General features: G+C 33.8%; 1 protein-coding gene across 1 annotated transcript; it reads right to left on the bottom strand.

The window, feature by feature from the left end:
- Window positions 1-1299: 1299 nt before the first annotated feature.
- LOC111369486 lies at window positions 1300-3856 on the bottom strand. The gene is made up of 2 exons (XM_022991011.1): window positions 3626-3856; window positions 1300-3510 (listed from the first exon to the last, which is right to left on the bottom strand). Exon 2 carries the CDS (start codon window positions 3491-3493, stop codon window positions 1646-1648), a length of 1848 nt encoding a protein of 615 aa, XP_022846779.1. The 5' UTR covers window positions 3494-3510; window positions 3626-3856; the 3' UTR covers window positions 1300-1645.
- Between the last annotated feature and the right edge of the window lie 13325 nt (window positions 3857-17181).

Consider the following 17181-nt stretch of genomic DNA (forward strand, 5'->3'; position numbering starts at 1 on the left):
AATTACATGTAATTTGTATCTCACAATCACAACTCCTTGTGATTAACAGATTACCTAAAAATTGGATTTTCGGATTCTATTATTTAATATTATTTATTACAAAATTAATTTAAATAAATAATAGATCTCGCCAAAATCAAATGCATTAAATATATTAAAAGCATTTACAACCTAAATCGATTGGATTTAGGGCATAACACTTACATATTTGACGTGTGAACCTCACTTGAAGGACGATTTCATTTCTAAGGACTACAACGACAATAAAAGGTGGGTAGGTGGCACCCATTAAATTAAATTTAGATAGGACGATTTTACAAAAATTATAAGTTTGTTCATTTAACATTGCAAACCTACCACATCTTAGTCACTTAAAATGAAGTGATTTCACTTTTCCGCTTTGTGTGATATTGACAAGTCAACAGCCATCCACTATCTGTATATAATGGAAAAATAATGGTAAGTTCGCCTCCCGGGGTATAGTTCAGCGGTACAAAGGACAAGAGTGAAGTTAACTCACGCCTTGTTGGCAACCGCAGTGTGGGGGTTCGATACCTGAAACATGGAATTAGACTCCTTGTAGGCACAGTGTACAGATAGCTCTTGTCCCCTGGTCTGCTGAGGCACATCCCTCGATTTACCTCCCTCACAAAGCTCTAGGGGTGGGGCGATGGGGGCCTTCAAGGTTGGGGTTCAACTTTTTTTTTTTTTAATTAAAATAATGGTAAGTTCTATTTATAAGTGACCCTCTGCACAGGTTATACAGCTAGTCACCAACTTTATACATTAGTAGAAAAAATCAATTAGGGTGAGACCTCTCTAGTTCACGTTGATTCTCAATAGAATCGTACTGAATCAAGAATCAATGGAAATCTTATAAATGGAACTATTGGTTTCAAATGAACTTGTTACACAAAAATAAGACTAAAATTTGCGTTCTATATAAGACTAAAATTCCATAATTTACCGAATCAAACACGTTAAAAAGTTTGATACATTTCGAATTTTTGATCCAGGTACTAGAACCGAGAACCTGAGTCAATCGGCCAATTCTTGATTCTGATACCCGAACTATTTATATCTTTCCCACCTTCGTTGTCCCCTCAAGATTCAATGGAAACACAGGGACAATGTGCATATTTTCATTACCTACTGCATCCCCTTCTACAGTTGTTACATTCCATACATATGCAGGGACTAATAAAATTTCTTGCTAAAAAGGAAAAAGTAGAAAAAGAGGCACCAAACCATCATAAAAGGCCATCTAGCTACTCTTTTGAAATCCAGTACATGAACACATACCCAAAAAAATAAAAAATAAATCATAAAATCTGTCCAAATTCGAAATTCTTCACATAGCTGTCATAATATAGTGCTATAATGTTCAATCTACAAGCAGGAAGAAAGAAAAAAGAATTGTCGAGAACGAAAATAAGAGTTTATGATATATAACCCCACCCTCCATAGCTGTCCCTCGAATTCGAAATATCATCTCTTGTTTTGGCCGAGTGCATCAGTCAAAATCTAATCATCAAAGCTTGAAATTTACCGGCCAAGACAAAATATTTACCCCAATTTCTCACCCCACCAAACAAGCATCATTAATACCAACGCTGCGTGTTAGCACCACTGTTGCTCAATCACATTATCTAACACACAGTGCGTTGAGAAGCACGTGGCCAAGCATTAGGTCGACGAAGTATTGGTGCCCGATCTGGCCATCCCTCCACTTCAATTTTGCAGGAGCCCGTCCGTAGTGCACCCCATCGTTGCACCGGTTATCATAGTGCCATGGATAGGTCATATCGAAATCATCAATCACTCGATCAAGAACTCCATATTGCCTTAACTTTTCCAGTACTACCCCATTGAAGGCCTCCATTTTATGAGGATTAAATGCAAGCCTTCTAGCATATCCACCCGTAGTTACTGTAGTCCTGTATATGATTTCTGGTGGCTTGAGTCCTCTTTTCCTCACCCCATTGACTATCTCGGCCCAAAATGATGCTGCATAGTCAGCCCCCTTTATAAATCTCCGGATATTAGGCCAAAATACTCCATCATGTAAGCCTGAATTCATTATCACAGAGTTAGGAACAGCATTTCCTGAAAAGTAACCCTTCAGCAATTCTCTGTACTCTGCATTAATTAATGAATTCAAGCCCTGATAATTGCCGGTAGCATTTGGATTACCATTGAAAATACTTGTGAACCGGACCATCTGAGAGGGATTTTTCGGATTAGTGATGTTCATATCAAATCTTCTTGGAACAGCCTCAATATCATGGACGTCCAAAATGAAGCGCAGGATGTTACGAATAGTGTCACAATGATTTGAATCCCCCCACCAGAAAATCCAGTGATTGCTCAAACAATTCCAAGCTTCTTCGCTTGAAAACATCTTGAATGAACAATGGGTTGAATATATCCACCCATTACTTTCCAGCACACCCAAAGGACCATTGCACCATGGATGTTGGCACGGAAAATTAGGATTCAGACATCTATATCGCCCATCATTGCTAATTTGACATTTGTCATTCCTTGCATGACGAGTCCATCGCCCAGACCAAACATCCCTATTGTAATCAGACTTCTTGCATTGCATCATTTCCGGTAATTTGGCAGAGGATTTTAGAAATTTGATTGGGATCACACGGAGAACCCTGTCAAACGCAAATCTTTCAGGTGAAAATTTCAATCCTTCATAATGTCGGAACAAAAGGATTATGGTCAGATTGAAATCTCCTGTAAAATCAGGATGGACTTGAAGCGAGAACCTATAAGTGCCATTTCCAAAGTCCTTAATGGGAGGCCTAGTCTTCCATGATTCCCCCGAGATATCAGTTTCAAAATAATCACCACCCAAACAATGTGGCTTCCCTGAGTCATCTAATGCTTGGAAAACAAACTCATGGATATTACCAGTTAACAATTCAATTTTGTCATGACCATCCAAACCTGGAATACTAATGTCCACAGTTTTCGAATCCCTGCAAGGCTCACCCCCCGGGGCCAACCAATTACCAAGAAGCTTTGATGAATAATTCGCCTCTAGCTCTGATGTAATCCAATCCAGAATTCTCGTTTCAGAAGGGCGGCTATTCAAACCCTCATCCTCAGAGGTTGAATTTTGTTGGTTTTTGTCCAAATTAACTGGTGCAGGAGCAATTTTAGGACCAAAATTTTCATGGGTTTGTACCAAGCTTTGGTTATTTTGGTTTTCCTGGTAAGGTTTTACTAATCGGGGCTCCACAGAAAGATTTTTAAAGCTTAAATCGTCATGGGTTCGTGACAAATTTCCAGAACTATTGAATTTCAACACAACAAAACTTTTCTGAAAAGTATTCACATTCAACCCATCAATGGTCCACACAACAAAGATTCCAAGAAATACTAACATCACTAGCACCTTGAACCACCAGTGAACCAGGGGGTTTGACCTCAAAATCCATGAAAATTTTGAAGCTTTCTCAGGCATTTGAGAAGACATAACCCCAACAAAACAACCTAACAAAATTCAAAAAATAAATAAAAATTCTAATAAAAGAAATATTCCCATAAAATAGAGTTGGCAAGCACATTATCTAGGAAAAATAAAACAATAAAATTGTACGAAACTTACTGTGTAGATTCAATATCTTTCATAGAGCAGGCAAATGAAAAGTTAACCAAGCTTGTCTCTCTGCAGTCCAAAATATCATATATTTTGGTTACAGAGAGAGGGCCAGGGTAAAGGGAGAAGGATAGAATTGAAAGTGTTTATGGTGAAACAATAAGAAGAAGAAGAAGAAGAAGAAGTAGTAGTAGTGAAAAAGAAGAGCTCATTTTTTTATTTCCATAAATGCCATTGACGAAGCTTTAAAATTGCCACAAGGGTCCAAGGCAAAAAGAATGGTACGAAACCGACAAACATTCAAATAATAGAAAAAATTTGGGTGTGGGATTATGACCGAGTAATGTGGGCAATTTTGGCATTGTAGTTGATATGCATGGCTGTCCAAGGACGCGGTGCCACGTGCTCGAACATGACCACTTTTGGTTAATTTTGATAAATTGTCAATCGAAGTATGTTTCACACCCAATATACCCACGATGAGGGTTCATCTAAGAATCATGTTATTTGTACATATTATTTTACACTTTGAATTACCTGACCTCACCTCTTCGTTTCATATGGGGGTCGGGCCCCCACGTCGTGGTCCCACGTGGGACCCGACCCCATGTGAAAAGAGGAATGGGATCGGGTAAATCAAAGTGTAAATCAACAAATACAAATAGCTTAATTCTTCATTTAATCCCTATCAATGTGTAATTGATATCTACACTAATAATTGAGATTTATTATTTAGCCCCCCTCGCCTCCATTTTAATTTTGAGTAAATAACACAAAACGTCTTTACCTTTTAATATTATTGTGTAAAACGTCCTTAACTTTCATTATTTTTTGCACTTATTTCTACCTTTCATGGAAAAATGTCATTTTCATTCATTTTTTCAATAAAAAGATTATTTTACCTTCATATTCAAATAAAACAAAAGGGAATGAAATGAAAGGCTATCTAACTAATTGCAACAATAGTCCCAAAATTACAAATTAATCATAAATATATAATTAAAAATCAAAACTAAAAAAACAAAAATCATTCATCTTCTTCCTCTTGGCTACTTAATGACCATTTTAAGGCAGTCCAATGTTCTGGGCCATGGTTATCCATAAATTTGCTCAATGTACTAATTAATGGCACAAGCTACATCAAGTTTAGAGCACACCATGGTATACATAAACAGACCAAACAGCTTTGCATATAGAACTTTTGTATATATTTGATATGAGATTCATCAAGAGGATACTGATCTTTTAAAGTTGAAATGACTGGTAAGAGGTAATGTAATAGAACTGGACTTATACACGGCTATTTAGACAATACCTTTTTAACGTAGTTAGACTGAGTTAAAATAAGAGTTTGCTGAGATCTATTTCTCCTAATGTCCATCCCTAAAATTCTTCTAGCATGGTCTAAATCTTTTATCTCAAATTTAGCACTTAGAGATCATTTAATGTCATTAATATCACTTAGATTTTGTCTTATTAACAACATATGATCCACATACAAAAGCAAATAAACAATCACAGAGTTACTCTCATTCGTTTTAAAGTAAAGATAATGATCAAAAGAACGTCTCATAAAGCCAGCAACTGACATAAATTTATCAAATCTCTTATACCATTATTTTGGTGATTTTTCTAGCCCACATAAAGATCTTTTTAGTAAACAAACATATATAGGCTTTTTATTATCAATGAAGCCCTATGGTTGACAAATATAGATAGTCTCATCTAAATCACAATGTAACATGATAGTTTTGGTATCCATTTGTTCAAGTTCTAAGTCATATTAAGCAACCAAAGCTAGTATGACTCTTATGATAATATATTTAACAATAGGTGAGAAGATTTTATTGTAATCAATGCTAGGTTTTCCCTTACCAACTAATCTGGCTTTAAATCTAAGTGGCTGTTTATAAGAAATTTCCTCTTTAATGCTATAAATCTACTTACAATCTACAAAGAACTCGTTTTCGAGTTTAGGAACTAATTTCCAAGTATTATTCTTCGAAAGGGATTTTATTTTTTCTTCCGTAGCAAGTTGCAACGCTTTAGAAAGTCGACAAATCACAGCCTCTTTATAAGATTTAGGCTCTTCAAAGGCTAAATCTTGAAAAGATAGGATAGCAATGGATGTAATCTCTCGTCCTAGCAAGTTCTCTTATTTTTCGCCTAGTTCTATCCTTAGCTATCTGATAATCTCCCAACGAGTTTTCCTAATCACCAACAACTTTGGGATCATGTTTTCATCAATTTCATCAGAGTCAAGGTTAATTTTAGCTCGATTTTCATGTTCATTGTCATTAATGAGATCAAGGGAGGGCCTAAACTCTACCTACAACCTGGCCTTCTCATTAGTTTTAACCACAGAAATGCCATCAAGGGATATTTACTAATACAAGGCACTTTAGTTTCATTAAATGTCACACCTTTGCTAGTAATCATCTTAAAACTTTTAGTTTCTCTTGCCCCAAGCTTATACCCTTTCATCCTATTAGGATACCCCATAAATATACACTTTTTGCGATCCAAGCTCTAGATTGCCTATACTCTAATGATAGTAGGCAGCACAGCAAAATGTTTTTCGATAGGTATAATCAACCACGTTGCCAGGACATACCTCCATATGGATTTTCCCATCTAAGGAACTAGCAGGAGTTCTATTCACAATATATGCTGCATACCTGTACTTATCATCATACATCTAATTGTGTCTAAGATGGTCCTATTCATCCCCTCAACATCACCATTTTGCTGAGGGGTGTAAGGAAGATTTTATGCCTAAGGATCCCATCATCTTTATATAGTTAATCAAATTCAGTATTGCAAAATCCTTGAGCATTGTTTGTTCTTAAAATTTTAATCTTTTCGCCAACTTGATTTTCAATTAAAGTTTTCCAAGTTTTAAACTTTTCAAAGGTGTCAGATTTATATTTCAAAAGAAATACCCAAATTTTTCTTGAAAAATCATGAATTAATGTTAGAACATACCTATTTCCACCTTGAGTGATGGTAGACGAGGGATCCTATAAGTTAGATTGTATATATTCCAAAACAAATGAACTTTTATGTTTCCCACCATTAAAATGAAGCCTCTCTTCTTTGCCTAAAGTGCAGTAGTCATAGAAGGAACTTTATAAATAACATTTGTACTAAATGTCTTCTTTAAACTTAAATTGTGCAAGCCTTTTACTTTTACATGTACAATCCTATTGTGCCACTTTAGAGTAGCATCAACTTCGCACTGATGTGTGACTCAAAGCAACATTAGCTTTATTGACGTGTATACCATTTATTTTGTTTCATTCAAAAATGACAATTGAGTCCTCGATCAATTTAAGACGGTCATTTTCAAACCTGCCATGTAGGCCTATATGATCTAGACTACCTATTGAAATTAAGTTTCTATTTTTAAATCAATAACATACTTTACAGCTTCAAGAGTAAATTTGTATCCAATTTCAAATTTTAAATTCACATTACCAATTCGCTTAACCCTACAGGCTGCATTACTAACCATCACAACCTCTTCCCCATCTACATCTCTATAGTCTTCTAACCAAATTTTTCTGGAGGTCATGTAAAAGGTCAATACTAAAACTAAAACATCTTCCAAGAAGGAATAATTTGTTGGATAAAGACCTAAATGAGATAAAGTTAATCTAATTTGTCCCACAAAGCCTTAGCATTATCGTGCTTGCCTACTTTTCTTAATACTTGATTAGACAAATCGAGAATAATAGAGATATAGGCAAGTTCATCAAATTCAGTTATTTGATCAGTAGTCATATTTACAAGAAAATCACCAGTAATTGCCTTCAAAACTTTCTGTTGAACAAGGACTCCTCTCATTTTTTGTTGCCAAATGGGGAAATTTCATTTTCCATTAATATCTCTAAGTTCAAATGTAATAGTTGTTATTTGAAGTTTTTTAATCTACACTAGAAAATTGGTTGAAGTTTAGTGCTTTGCAAAAACAGTAGATATAAAATACTATCTGAAAACATATAGAGTCACATAAGGTATTAAGTATCAATCAAATTCAAGAGGAAACAAATAAAGTGAGCCAATGTAATAACAGAGTAATGACAGTTAAAAAAATCTTCAAGTTCTAAATGTTCAAATTCACCAAGATTCCATAAGGCTTAAGATCTCAGGTCAAGGCTCAATTCAAACACAAGAAACAAGAATATCATGGAACAAGAAGTGTATGTATATGTTAGAGGTCAACACAAACTATACTAAAAATTAGGGTACCTGGAAGGAGAATACAAAAACCACAGTTTTGTATTTACAATTTGTCCACAATTTCGAGAAATAGCAAAGTGATCCTAGGGTATCTCAGATCACTCCAAAGAATACTAAGATCTGAACCTTTCACGGTTTCACCCAAGATTCAATCAATAAAATCTCCAAAGAACTAGTTATTCGTAAAATTCTTACCAAGAATCCACCACTAGAATATAAGATCCATTAATAACAGGATCTAAGGTTTCCTCAACAATGATAAGATTTGGTTATGAAATTTAATTTTTCACAAATAAATCAAGATCAAGGACCAGAAACAAATAAACAAAGCTATGATACCACTGTTATACCAAGAAATCGAAAAACCAAAATGCGAGTAGATCCTTTCTAACAGATTTTTGAACTCTAAATAATCAATGGCATAAAAGTATCAATCTATTTCAAACTCAAAAAATTGTACCCTTCTATACAAAGGTAAAGCTTCAAAGAATGAATTGTAGCAACCACAATTAACCAAAGACACTACATAGATATTAACCCTTTCCCTTCACTCTAAGAATCACTTAGACTTAATATTTACAAAGAACAACCTAAAAAATAGAGTTTTGAGATAACACCAGAAAAACAAAGGATGCGGAGATAATCCAGAGAGATCTACATAAAAGATAAATGAAAAGTGAAGAGTCTTCGGGGTGGACTCTGCAAAGGGAGGAACTATTAGAATTAGAAGAAGTGTTCAAAGAAATGCAGACGCCGCAAAGGGTGGAACTGCTAGATTCAAAAGAAATATATATTTTTGGAGACACCACAAGGGATGAAGCAGACATCAAAGAGGGTAAATCTGCTAGATTTACAGGAAACATTAGATGTACAATAATCAAGTGAAAAGAAGTCTATTAGCACAATGTAAAATTCTTGGCGAACAGATATGCATCAAATAACACTAGATGAAATTAAGCCAAGTAAACAAAAAGCGATTGAGGTACTACAAATTTACAATGACAAATAAGAAAATTGGGCAGACGTGAAAATTCAAGTACCAAGTATACCAATCTAAAAATCGATGAAGAAGAAAGCATGAAAGCGTTAATTACATTGAATGAAGGGTTGGAAAGATTAAATGAATGATCGATCACTTCAAAATTTGTCAAGGTTGAGGTAAAGTTGGACATGAAGAAAAAGAAAAGAGTCAAAATGAAAAGTCGGTACTGAAGGGGAGAATTGAAGAAATCAGCACACCTTTCCATATATTCCATAACCACCGACTTCGAATTGTCTAGAATTTTCTAGGTTCATATCATGTTGGAAAATCTGGAGCACTTCAATATATGTATATTGTGTCTGAATCCAAGTGTAGATGGAAGTGAAGAGAGGTGTATGAATTGAAGAGAGAAGAAACTGGGAGTGAAAGATAGAGAGTGCAGTAATATAGTAAAAGAGAGAATATTGTGAGTGCTTCCTTTAATATAAACTAAGAGTGGTGTGTGCTTGGTTTGTTAAAGAATTTCTTTAATAATAAAATCATTTTTCGTTTTTTGTTTAAATTCTACAAATTAACTTGAAAAATTTTGGATTTGATGAATCTATTTAAGATTTGACAATATTATGTTTATCTACAAAATTAATTTAGGCCACATATGAGGTGAGTGTCAATCAAGATTCGAAAGACAAACAAAAGAGAACACGACAAGGTTTGCTGTTGGTTTCTATTTTAAACAATATTGTGATTTATAGTTGCCAATTTTTATAAAATCTTTTGATTTTCTAAATTTGAACAAATTAAAACATATATTACTGTAATTAAGTATATTTAGTGCTAGGAAATGTCATGATAGTGATTATTGAATATTTCTGATCAAGTAAAATATATTAAGAAATTGATCAAGCCGCTCATTAGGTGAGTCGGGAACAGTTTATTGGTGAATGAGCCAACCCACTTGTTGATCAAGGAATCTTTTGGTATTCATTTGATTTTGTTTTTCATGAAAATTGTCAATTAAAGGGATAAAATTTGTTACAATTGTTGATAAAATATGTTTTCATTACCGAAAATAAAAAAAAAAAGAAAAAGAAAAAAAAAGTTGGAAAACCCATTCTCACCATAACCAAATGAAAATCGATTCCATGAAAAATTTTGTCTATCAAACATACTATTTGAATGGAAAATGAAAATTTCTTTATGGAAAATAGAGCCCATCAAACAGGTCCTAAGCATAAAATTAGGTGACCATTGGTAAATTTAACCAAAAAAATGAAATCCGAACAAAGGCAAAGACTTGAAGCAATGTGAATATGGCATTGGTATCGTCTCATTTCTCTAAATTCAAATTTTTAATGTAACATCAAAATAGTCTTTATTGATATTTTGGTGTGTTTGAGCCCCAATTTGAAAAAAATAGGTTTTGGAATTTTTTTTTAAAAATATGTAATCAAAAAGTAAGAAAAAATTTTGAATTTTTATATAAATTTATTTTATTAAATAAATGTATGGTTAAAAAAACTTTGAATAAAAAAATTATTATAGAATAGAGCGAAAGACTCAAACATCTTGAAAATTCATCTTAAAACATGACAAATTAAAAATATGTTTGAGAGCCATTTTTATATAAAAATGCATTTTTGATTTGCGTGTAATATTATTTTATTGAAGTATGTATGATTGAAATAATGTCAAATCACTGTTTAAGAATGCATTTTTTTAAAATAATGTGCCTCAAACAAGTTCTATATGTAATTTAGGACTATGTCAGGTGGACAATTAAATTTGACGACAGTAATGTCATGTCAACTTTATGCCATCCAAGAAGTGAAGTAAATAATCAACACATGATAAAAGGTAGGAATAAAAATATCTCCATTTTCATTTTATTTTCTTATTTATATTTACATTATTTTGCATATCTTGAATATTATCAATACAAGTTTACTTCAAGATTTTCCAATGAGAACAATGCGGGACGGAACAAAAATAAAGTATTTTGTCAATCGTAATAAAGTGCACACAATTCATCTATTTCAAATTATATGTCACTTTTCTTCTCGAATGTATAATTAATTTTTTTAGAATAGTAATTCTGGCCAATCAACAAAAAAAATGGATGAATTCCATCAATTTTTCTGTCCCAAATTATAGTCAATTTCTTTGTTAAAACTATAATTAATTTTTTAGTTCCATAATATGCCCTCTGTCTAACGTATTTTGTTATTAATAAATATAAATTATTTCTATTGAAATCATTATTTAATGCAGGTATATTAAAAAAATATAAGAAAATTTAAAGTTTCCACCATATTAATTATCATTACATTTTTTATGCTGCTATTAAAATCATTTGTCTTGGAGCTACACGCGATGTGACAACTGCGGTACTGTCCATGCATTAATTCGCAATTTTTGCTTGTATAATTGGGTAGGTGATATTAATGAGGTTGAGAATAATGTTTTACTTAAAAAAAATAAATAAATAAAAAATTGAAAGTGAAGTAACGATCTTTAATTACAATTTTTATATACTACAAGTTTATATTTTCATCCAATCCTGTGTCATTCATTTTATGTTGTGGATTTCTTTTTTAATTTCCTGGTTCTTTCTTCGAGGATCAATGCCTTTGGTATAAATGGCATTGGAGGATTGAACCAAATAAAGTGGTTACAAGTATGATATTGAACGTTGCTTTCACTGTTTCTTTTTGTTACTTCCAAAAATTTTCCCAATAAAAATTTAAAAAAAAAAAAAAAAAAAACTTTTAAGAAGAACTTCAAAATTTATCGAACTTTAGTGAGAACTTGTGAAATTTACTCTAAGGGTGCGCTTGACTGTCATATTTTTCATGAAAAATGTATTTTTTCATCCAAATTGTTTGATTGACTTTTTTCATAGAAAATATTTTTACTTTTGGTCACGTGATCATATTTTTTTCGAAATCAAGGAAAATATTTTTTTTTCAAGGGAAGTAGGATTTTAATCTTCAGAGAATTTACTCTCTTTTCTCTCTTATCTATTCACTCTCTCATCTACCCACCAATAAAAAACAGACAAATATAATATTTTCTAGGTTAAAAATTAAATCAACCAAAAATATGTAATTGACAATTTTTATGCAAATAAATTCTAGGCCTAGAATTTATTTTCTTTTCATATTTGCAATCAGACGCACCTTAAAAGTGCATTTGATGACCAATATTTGCCATGAAAAATGCTATTTTCACCTAAATTCTTACTTTTGTGTTTCTTGATTGATATTTTTTCATGGAAAATATTTTCTATTTTTGGTCACGTGATCTTATTTTCCTTGAAAACAAAGAAAATATTTTTTTAGGGAGAGTGTTTTTTTATTTTTCAGGTAATTCATTCTCTTTTTCTCTCCCATCTATCCCTTCTCTCTCCCATCTACCTACCAAAAAAAAAAACACAAGAATAACATTTTCCAAGTTAAAAATAAAATTAATCAAACACATTTAATTAATAATTTTTAGACAATTCAATTATATCAACATCATTTTTATTTGTATTTTCATTACAGTCCATGTGAGCAGGCTTGAAAGATAAGCTCGGATGTATTGGAAGAATTTCCTATGTACATTGCACACCATTCCAATAAATGGACTATACTAGACAATTTCTTAAAACTGTTGTGTACATGCATGTTGTAATGAACCATGTTATTTAAAAAAGAACTGTAGGCCCCATCTTGGGAAAGGCTCCAATCTAGACTAGCATAAAAGGTTAGTACAGATTGAGTGAACCCTCTCCCATCCAGACCAGCTATAGGCTGGTAATAGAATACACGTAGGTCAATAAATAAAACGTGATATCATAACAAAATTAATTACAAGTTAGCCAACAAAAAATCACTAACTTTCATCCATCCCAAAGGACCATATTGTCCCAAGGCTTGTAGAATAATCTATCAAGTACCCCACTTTTGAAGAGAAAAATATGTAATTAGAATATCTCCCTGGTAAATAGCCATTTCCTCTCTTACATCAAGTTTGAGCATCAAAATTAGTAAGTTTAGGAGGTAAAAATCCTAGTTAGGTGAGAGGCTTTTATCTAATTTCTATCATCAACAAATTGGCTTCATCTGTGAAAAATTTTGAACAAAGTAAACCACAAAAGTCTATACTCCATCTATATGATAAAATGGACAAAGGAAAGCAAGTCAGTCATTAGCTACAGCATCGGAGGATGATAATCAAAAGATTAGCGGTGTTTCAACAAGTATAGAGGTCTTTTCAGCAATAGAGACTATCTAGAAGATAAATGAGGATTTCAAATTGTTGATAGCGGAATGTACTGCTCTGTATGCAAGATACAAAGCCTAGAAAGTAAACATACTAGAAAGGTAAGTGTATAGGTAATCTGCAATCCTTGACCTCTTTAATTAAATCTATAGGCAAGCCCTTAGATCCCTATGTCGAAGCCTCACTACCTTACAAGGAAAGATCTGATCTTTCGTGGACAAGCCAATCTTTTAGTGAGGATAGAAGAGGCGCCCCAGGCATACTAAAGGTATATGAATTTCAACATCGTGAAGGAGAAGTTGTGTATGACAAAACCTTTGGACGACTTGCAAGAAGCAAGCAAACATAATCATTTCACTCCATCAATCGCATGTAAACTATTCTACAAATAAAGGTAAAATGTCATTAAATTATAATCAAGAAATCCTGCATAGGAACCATGAAAGTAACCATAAAGGAGACATGCGAGCTCTTTTAAACAGTGTTGCAATAGTTGCAACAAGTAACCTCGCGGATAAACTGAAGATTGATGACTCTATCGAACCCCGCATAACTGATTGCATGTTAGATGTAGCTATGAACTAAGAGTTAGAAAGCTTTTTTGCTAGTTCAGAAGATGCGAGTAAAGCTCCAATTTTAGGCAAGAAATTGAGCGAACCTATGAAAGGTTTGAGAAAAAATTCATAGTAGCGAACCTAAATGTGTTTGATTGGAAACATGCGGATATGGTGAGAATAGATTCTAAAGTTCCCTGTCATGCCCTAAAACACAATCTAAAGATCAAGCCTAAGATGCAAAGGCATCAGTCAAAGCGCGTTGAAAAGTACGAGGCATTAAAAATAAGGTGGATAAGCTGTTAGAAAATAGGTTTATTCGCGAAACTCAATACCCAATATAGGTATGTAATCAGGTTTTAGTACCAAAGAGCAACGAAAATGACGAACATGCCAAAATTTTGCAAACATGAAAAAAGCTTAACATAAAGATAGCTTTTCGCTCCCTAGAGTCGATAAATTAGTGGATGCAAATCTGGGACATGAACTATTAAGCATCATGGATGTATGTTCAAGATATAACCAGATCTCCATGTATGGACCTAACATGGACATATCTCATTCGTAAAGGATCAAAGACTATAATGTTATAAAGTAATGTTGTTTGGGCGAAAATAGGCACGTATCAAAGGCTAATGAACAAGATGTTCACAGATCATATAGGAAAAATGATGGAAGTATACAGTGTTGACATGTTTATGAAAAGCTTTCAGATTGGAGACCATTTAAAACATATGGAAGAGGCCTTCAATGTATTGCAAAAATATAGGACGAAGCTCAATATGCTAAAATGCGCCTTTGGTGTTAAATTTCGAAAAGTTCTCAGTTAAATGGTTAATCAATGAAGTATTGACGCAAATCCTGACAAAATTCAGCATTTTATAAAACCTATCTAAGCTAAGATTCAAATCCTAACAGGAAGGATTGTCATCCTAAGTAGATTTGTATTACAAGCAATGAACAAATGTTCCCATTTCTTCTGCCCATTGAAATGAGGAAAGAAGTTCGAATGGAGTAGCAAATGCAAAATAACATTCTAGGCTCTAAAAGATCATTTAGGGAGAGTATGGCTATTAGCTAAACTCAAAAATGAAGAAAAGATATCATTATATTTAGCAGTTTCTTAGGTGATAATCAACTCAGCACTTTGGGCAACAATGGTTACCAGTATACTATATAAGTGGAGCCCTCCAAGGAGCAAAGCAAGATGTTTAGATATAAAAAAGCTAGCTCTTGCCTTGGTCAAATCGTCACAAAAATTGTGACCCTATTTCCAGATCCACAACATTAAATACTAATAACTTCTCGCTCAAATAAGTGTTGCGAAATTCTAATTCATCGGGAAGATTACTGAAATTAACAATAGAGATGTGACCATTCGGTTAAGCTACAAAGTTCGATTCGGAATCAAAGCACAAGCATTGGCTGACTTTATTACTAAGTTGTCAAACGTTCCCGTTTCAGAAGAAGAGCCTGAACAAAAAACGTGGAAATTATTTGTGCATGAATTATTGAAGATATGGCTTCTAGAGTAGGTATTGTTAAACAATCCAAAGAAAATAAAGAAGAAAAAGGAGGAGGCTAGGGTTTTATTGATACTATGAAATTAATTGAATGCTAAAAGATGGTTTAACGTAAATACAAAGAGAATATATATAGGCTAAACAAAGGAAACTAAAAAGGATTATTCTACCCTTAATAAATAATAAATAATCCTATATTTCTTAATATCTCCCCTCAAACTCACGATGTGGAAGCTACAAGCATCGAGAGTTTGCCAACTAGAAAACGAAAATGAGAAATAGAATGCGACTTGGTAAAAAAATCTGCAAGCTACAAAAAAGAAGAAACAAAGGGTAAAGTAATTGTGCCATGCTTGAGATGATGACGAGTAAGATGACAATCGATCTCAATGTGCTTAGTTCATTCATGAAAAATCGAGTTGTGAGCAATCTGAATAGAACTTTGGTTGTCGCAATACATAGGAGTGGGATGAGAAAGAAAAACTCCCATATCTGCAAGTAACCAATGTAACCAAACAATCTCTTTAGTAAAAGATGCCATAGCACGATATTCTGTTTCGGTGGAAGATTGAGAAACAATAGATTGTTTCTTGCTTTTCCAAAAAATAAGAGAATCACCCAAAAAGATACAGAAACCAGTAATAGACTTGCAATCTGTGGGATCACTACCATGATCAGCATCAGAGTATGCACACAGCTCCAAGGAGGAGGTGGACGGAAGTAACAGACTCTGAAAGACTGTACCCCGAAGATATCGCAAAATGCGAAGAATAGCTGCCCAATGAACTATAGTGAGAGAAGCAACAAACTGACTAACAATATGACAGCATATGCAATATCTGGACGAGTAATAGTGAGATATACCAAGCTCCCAACAATAGTACGGTATAAAGTAGGATCTGACAAAGGTAAACCGTCAAAAGAAGAATCCTTCGCGTTAACCTCAATTGGAGTATCAACAATCTTATTATCAGTAAGTCTTGCCCGCTCAAGAATATCTGCAACATATTTCGACTTAGAAAAAAGATAACCTCTGGGTGAGAAAGCTACCTCAATACCCAAGAAATATCATAGAGAACCCAAATCTTTCATTTCAAACTGTTTAGCTAACTCTGTCTTCAAAATTGAAATATCATCAATATCATCACCAGTAAAAATCATGTCATCAACATATAAAGATAGAATGATACGACCTGCATCAGTGCTCATAACAAAAAGAGCAGAATCATGACTACTAAAAGCAAATCCAAGGGAAGAGATCACAACAGAAAATTTTTCAAATCAAGCACGAGGTGCTTGTTTGAGACTATACAACACTTTCTTGAGCTTACAAACATACTCAGAATCATGTGAAATACCAAAAGGGGGTGCCATATAAACCTCTTCTTGAAGATCTCCATTCAGGAAGGCATTTTTAACATTAAGCTGAGAGATACGCCACTGACAAACCGAAGCTACTGCAATAAGAGTACGAATAGTAGTCATTTTTGCAACAGGAGCAAATGTCTCCTCATAATTCATACCATACTATTGAGAGTATCCCTTTGCAACCAACCTAGCTTTGTATCGCTCAATTGACCCATCAAAATTAGTCTTGATCTTATACACCCGACAACAACCAACAACACTCTTACCAGAAGGTAAAGGAACCATATCCCAAGTACCAGTCTTTTGCAAAGCAGAAAGTTCCTCATCCATAGCTTGCTGCTAAAAAGGATCAAGAATTGCCTCTTTATAGGAAGAGGGCTCAGAGAGACAATGAATAGAAGCTAAAAAGGTAGAAAAGGATGAAGAATAACAAGAATAAGCAAAATCTGGTAACTTTGTAGACTTACGAATGCGTATGGATTGACGTAGAGGCGGATCCACAATCTCAGACGGAGCTTAAGGGACCGTAGGAGAAGAGGACGCTTCAGGTGTGCTGGAGAGTAAAGTGTCAGAACCTGCGGAATGATTAGTACGAGTTGGTTGTAAAGACAACGGGGTCGGAACATGAGAATG

The sequence above is a fragment of the Olea europaea genome, chromosome 20, assembly GCF_002742605.1.
Source record: "Olea europaea var. sylvestris chromosome 20, O_europaea_v1, whole genome shotgun sequence".
Lineage (NCBI taxonomy): Eukaryota > Viridiplantae > Streptophyta > Magnoliopsida > Lamiales > Oleaceae > Olea > Olea europaea.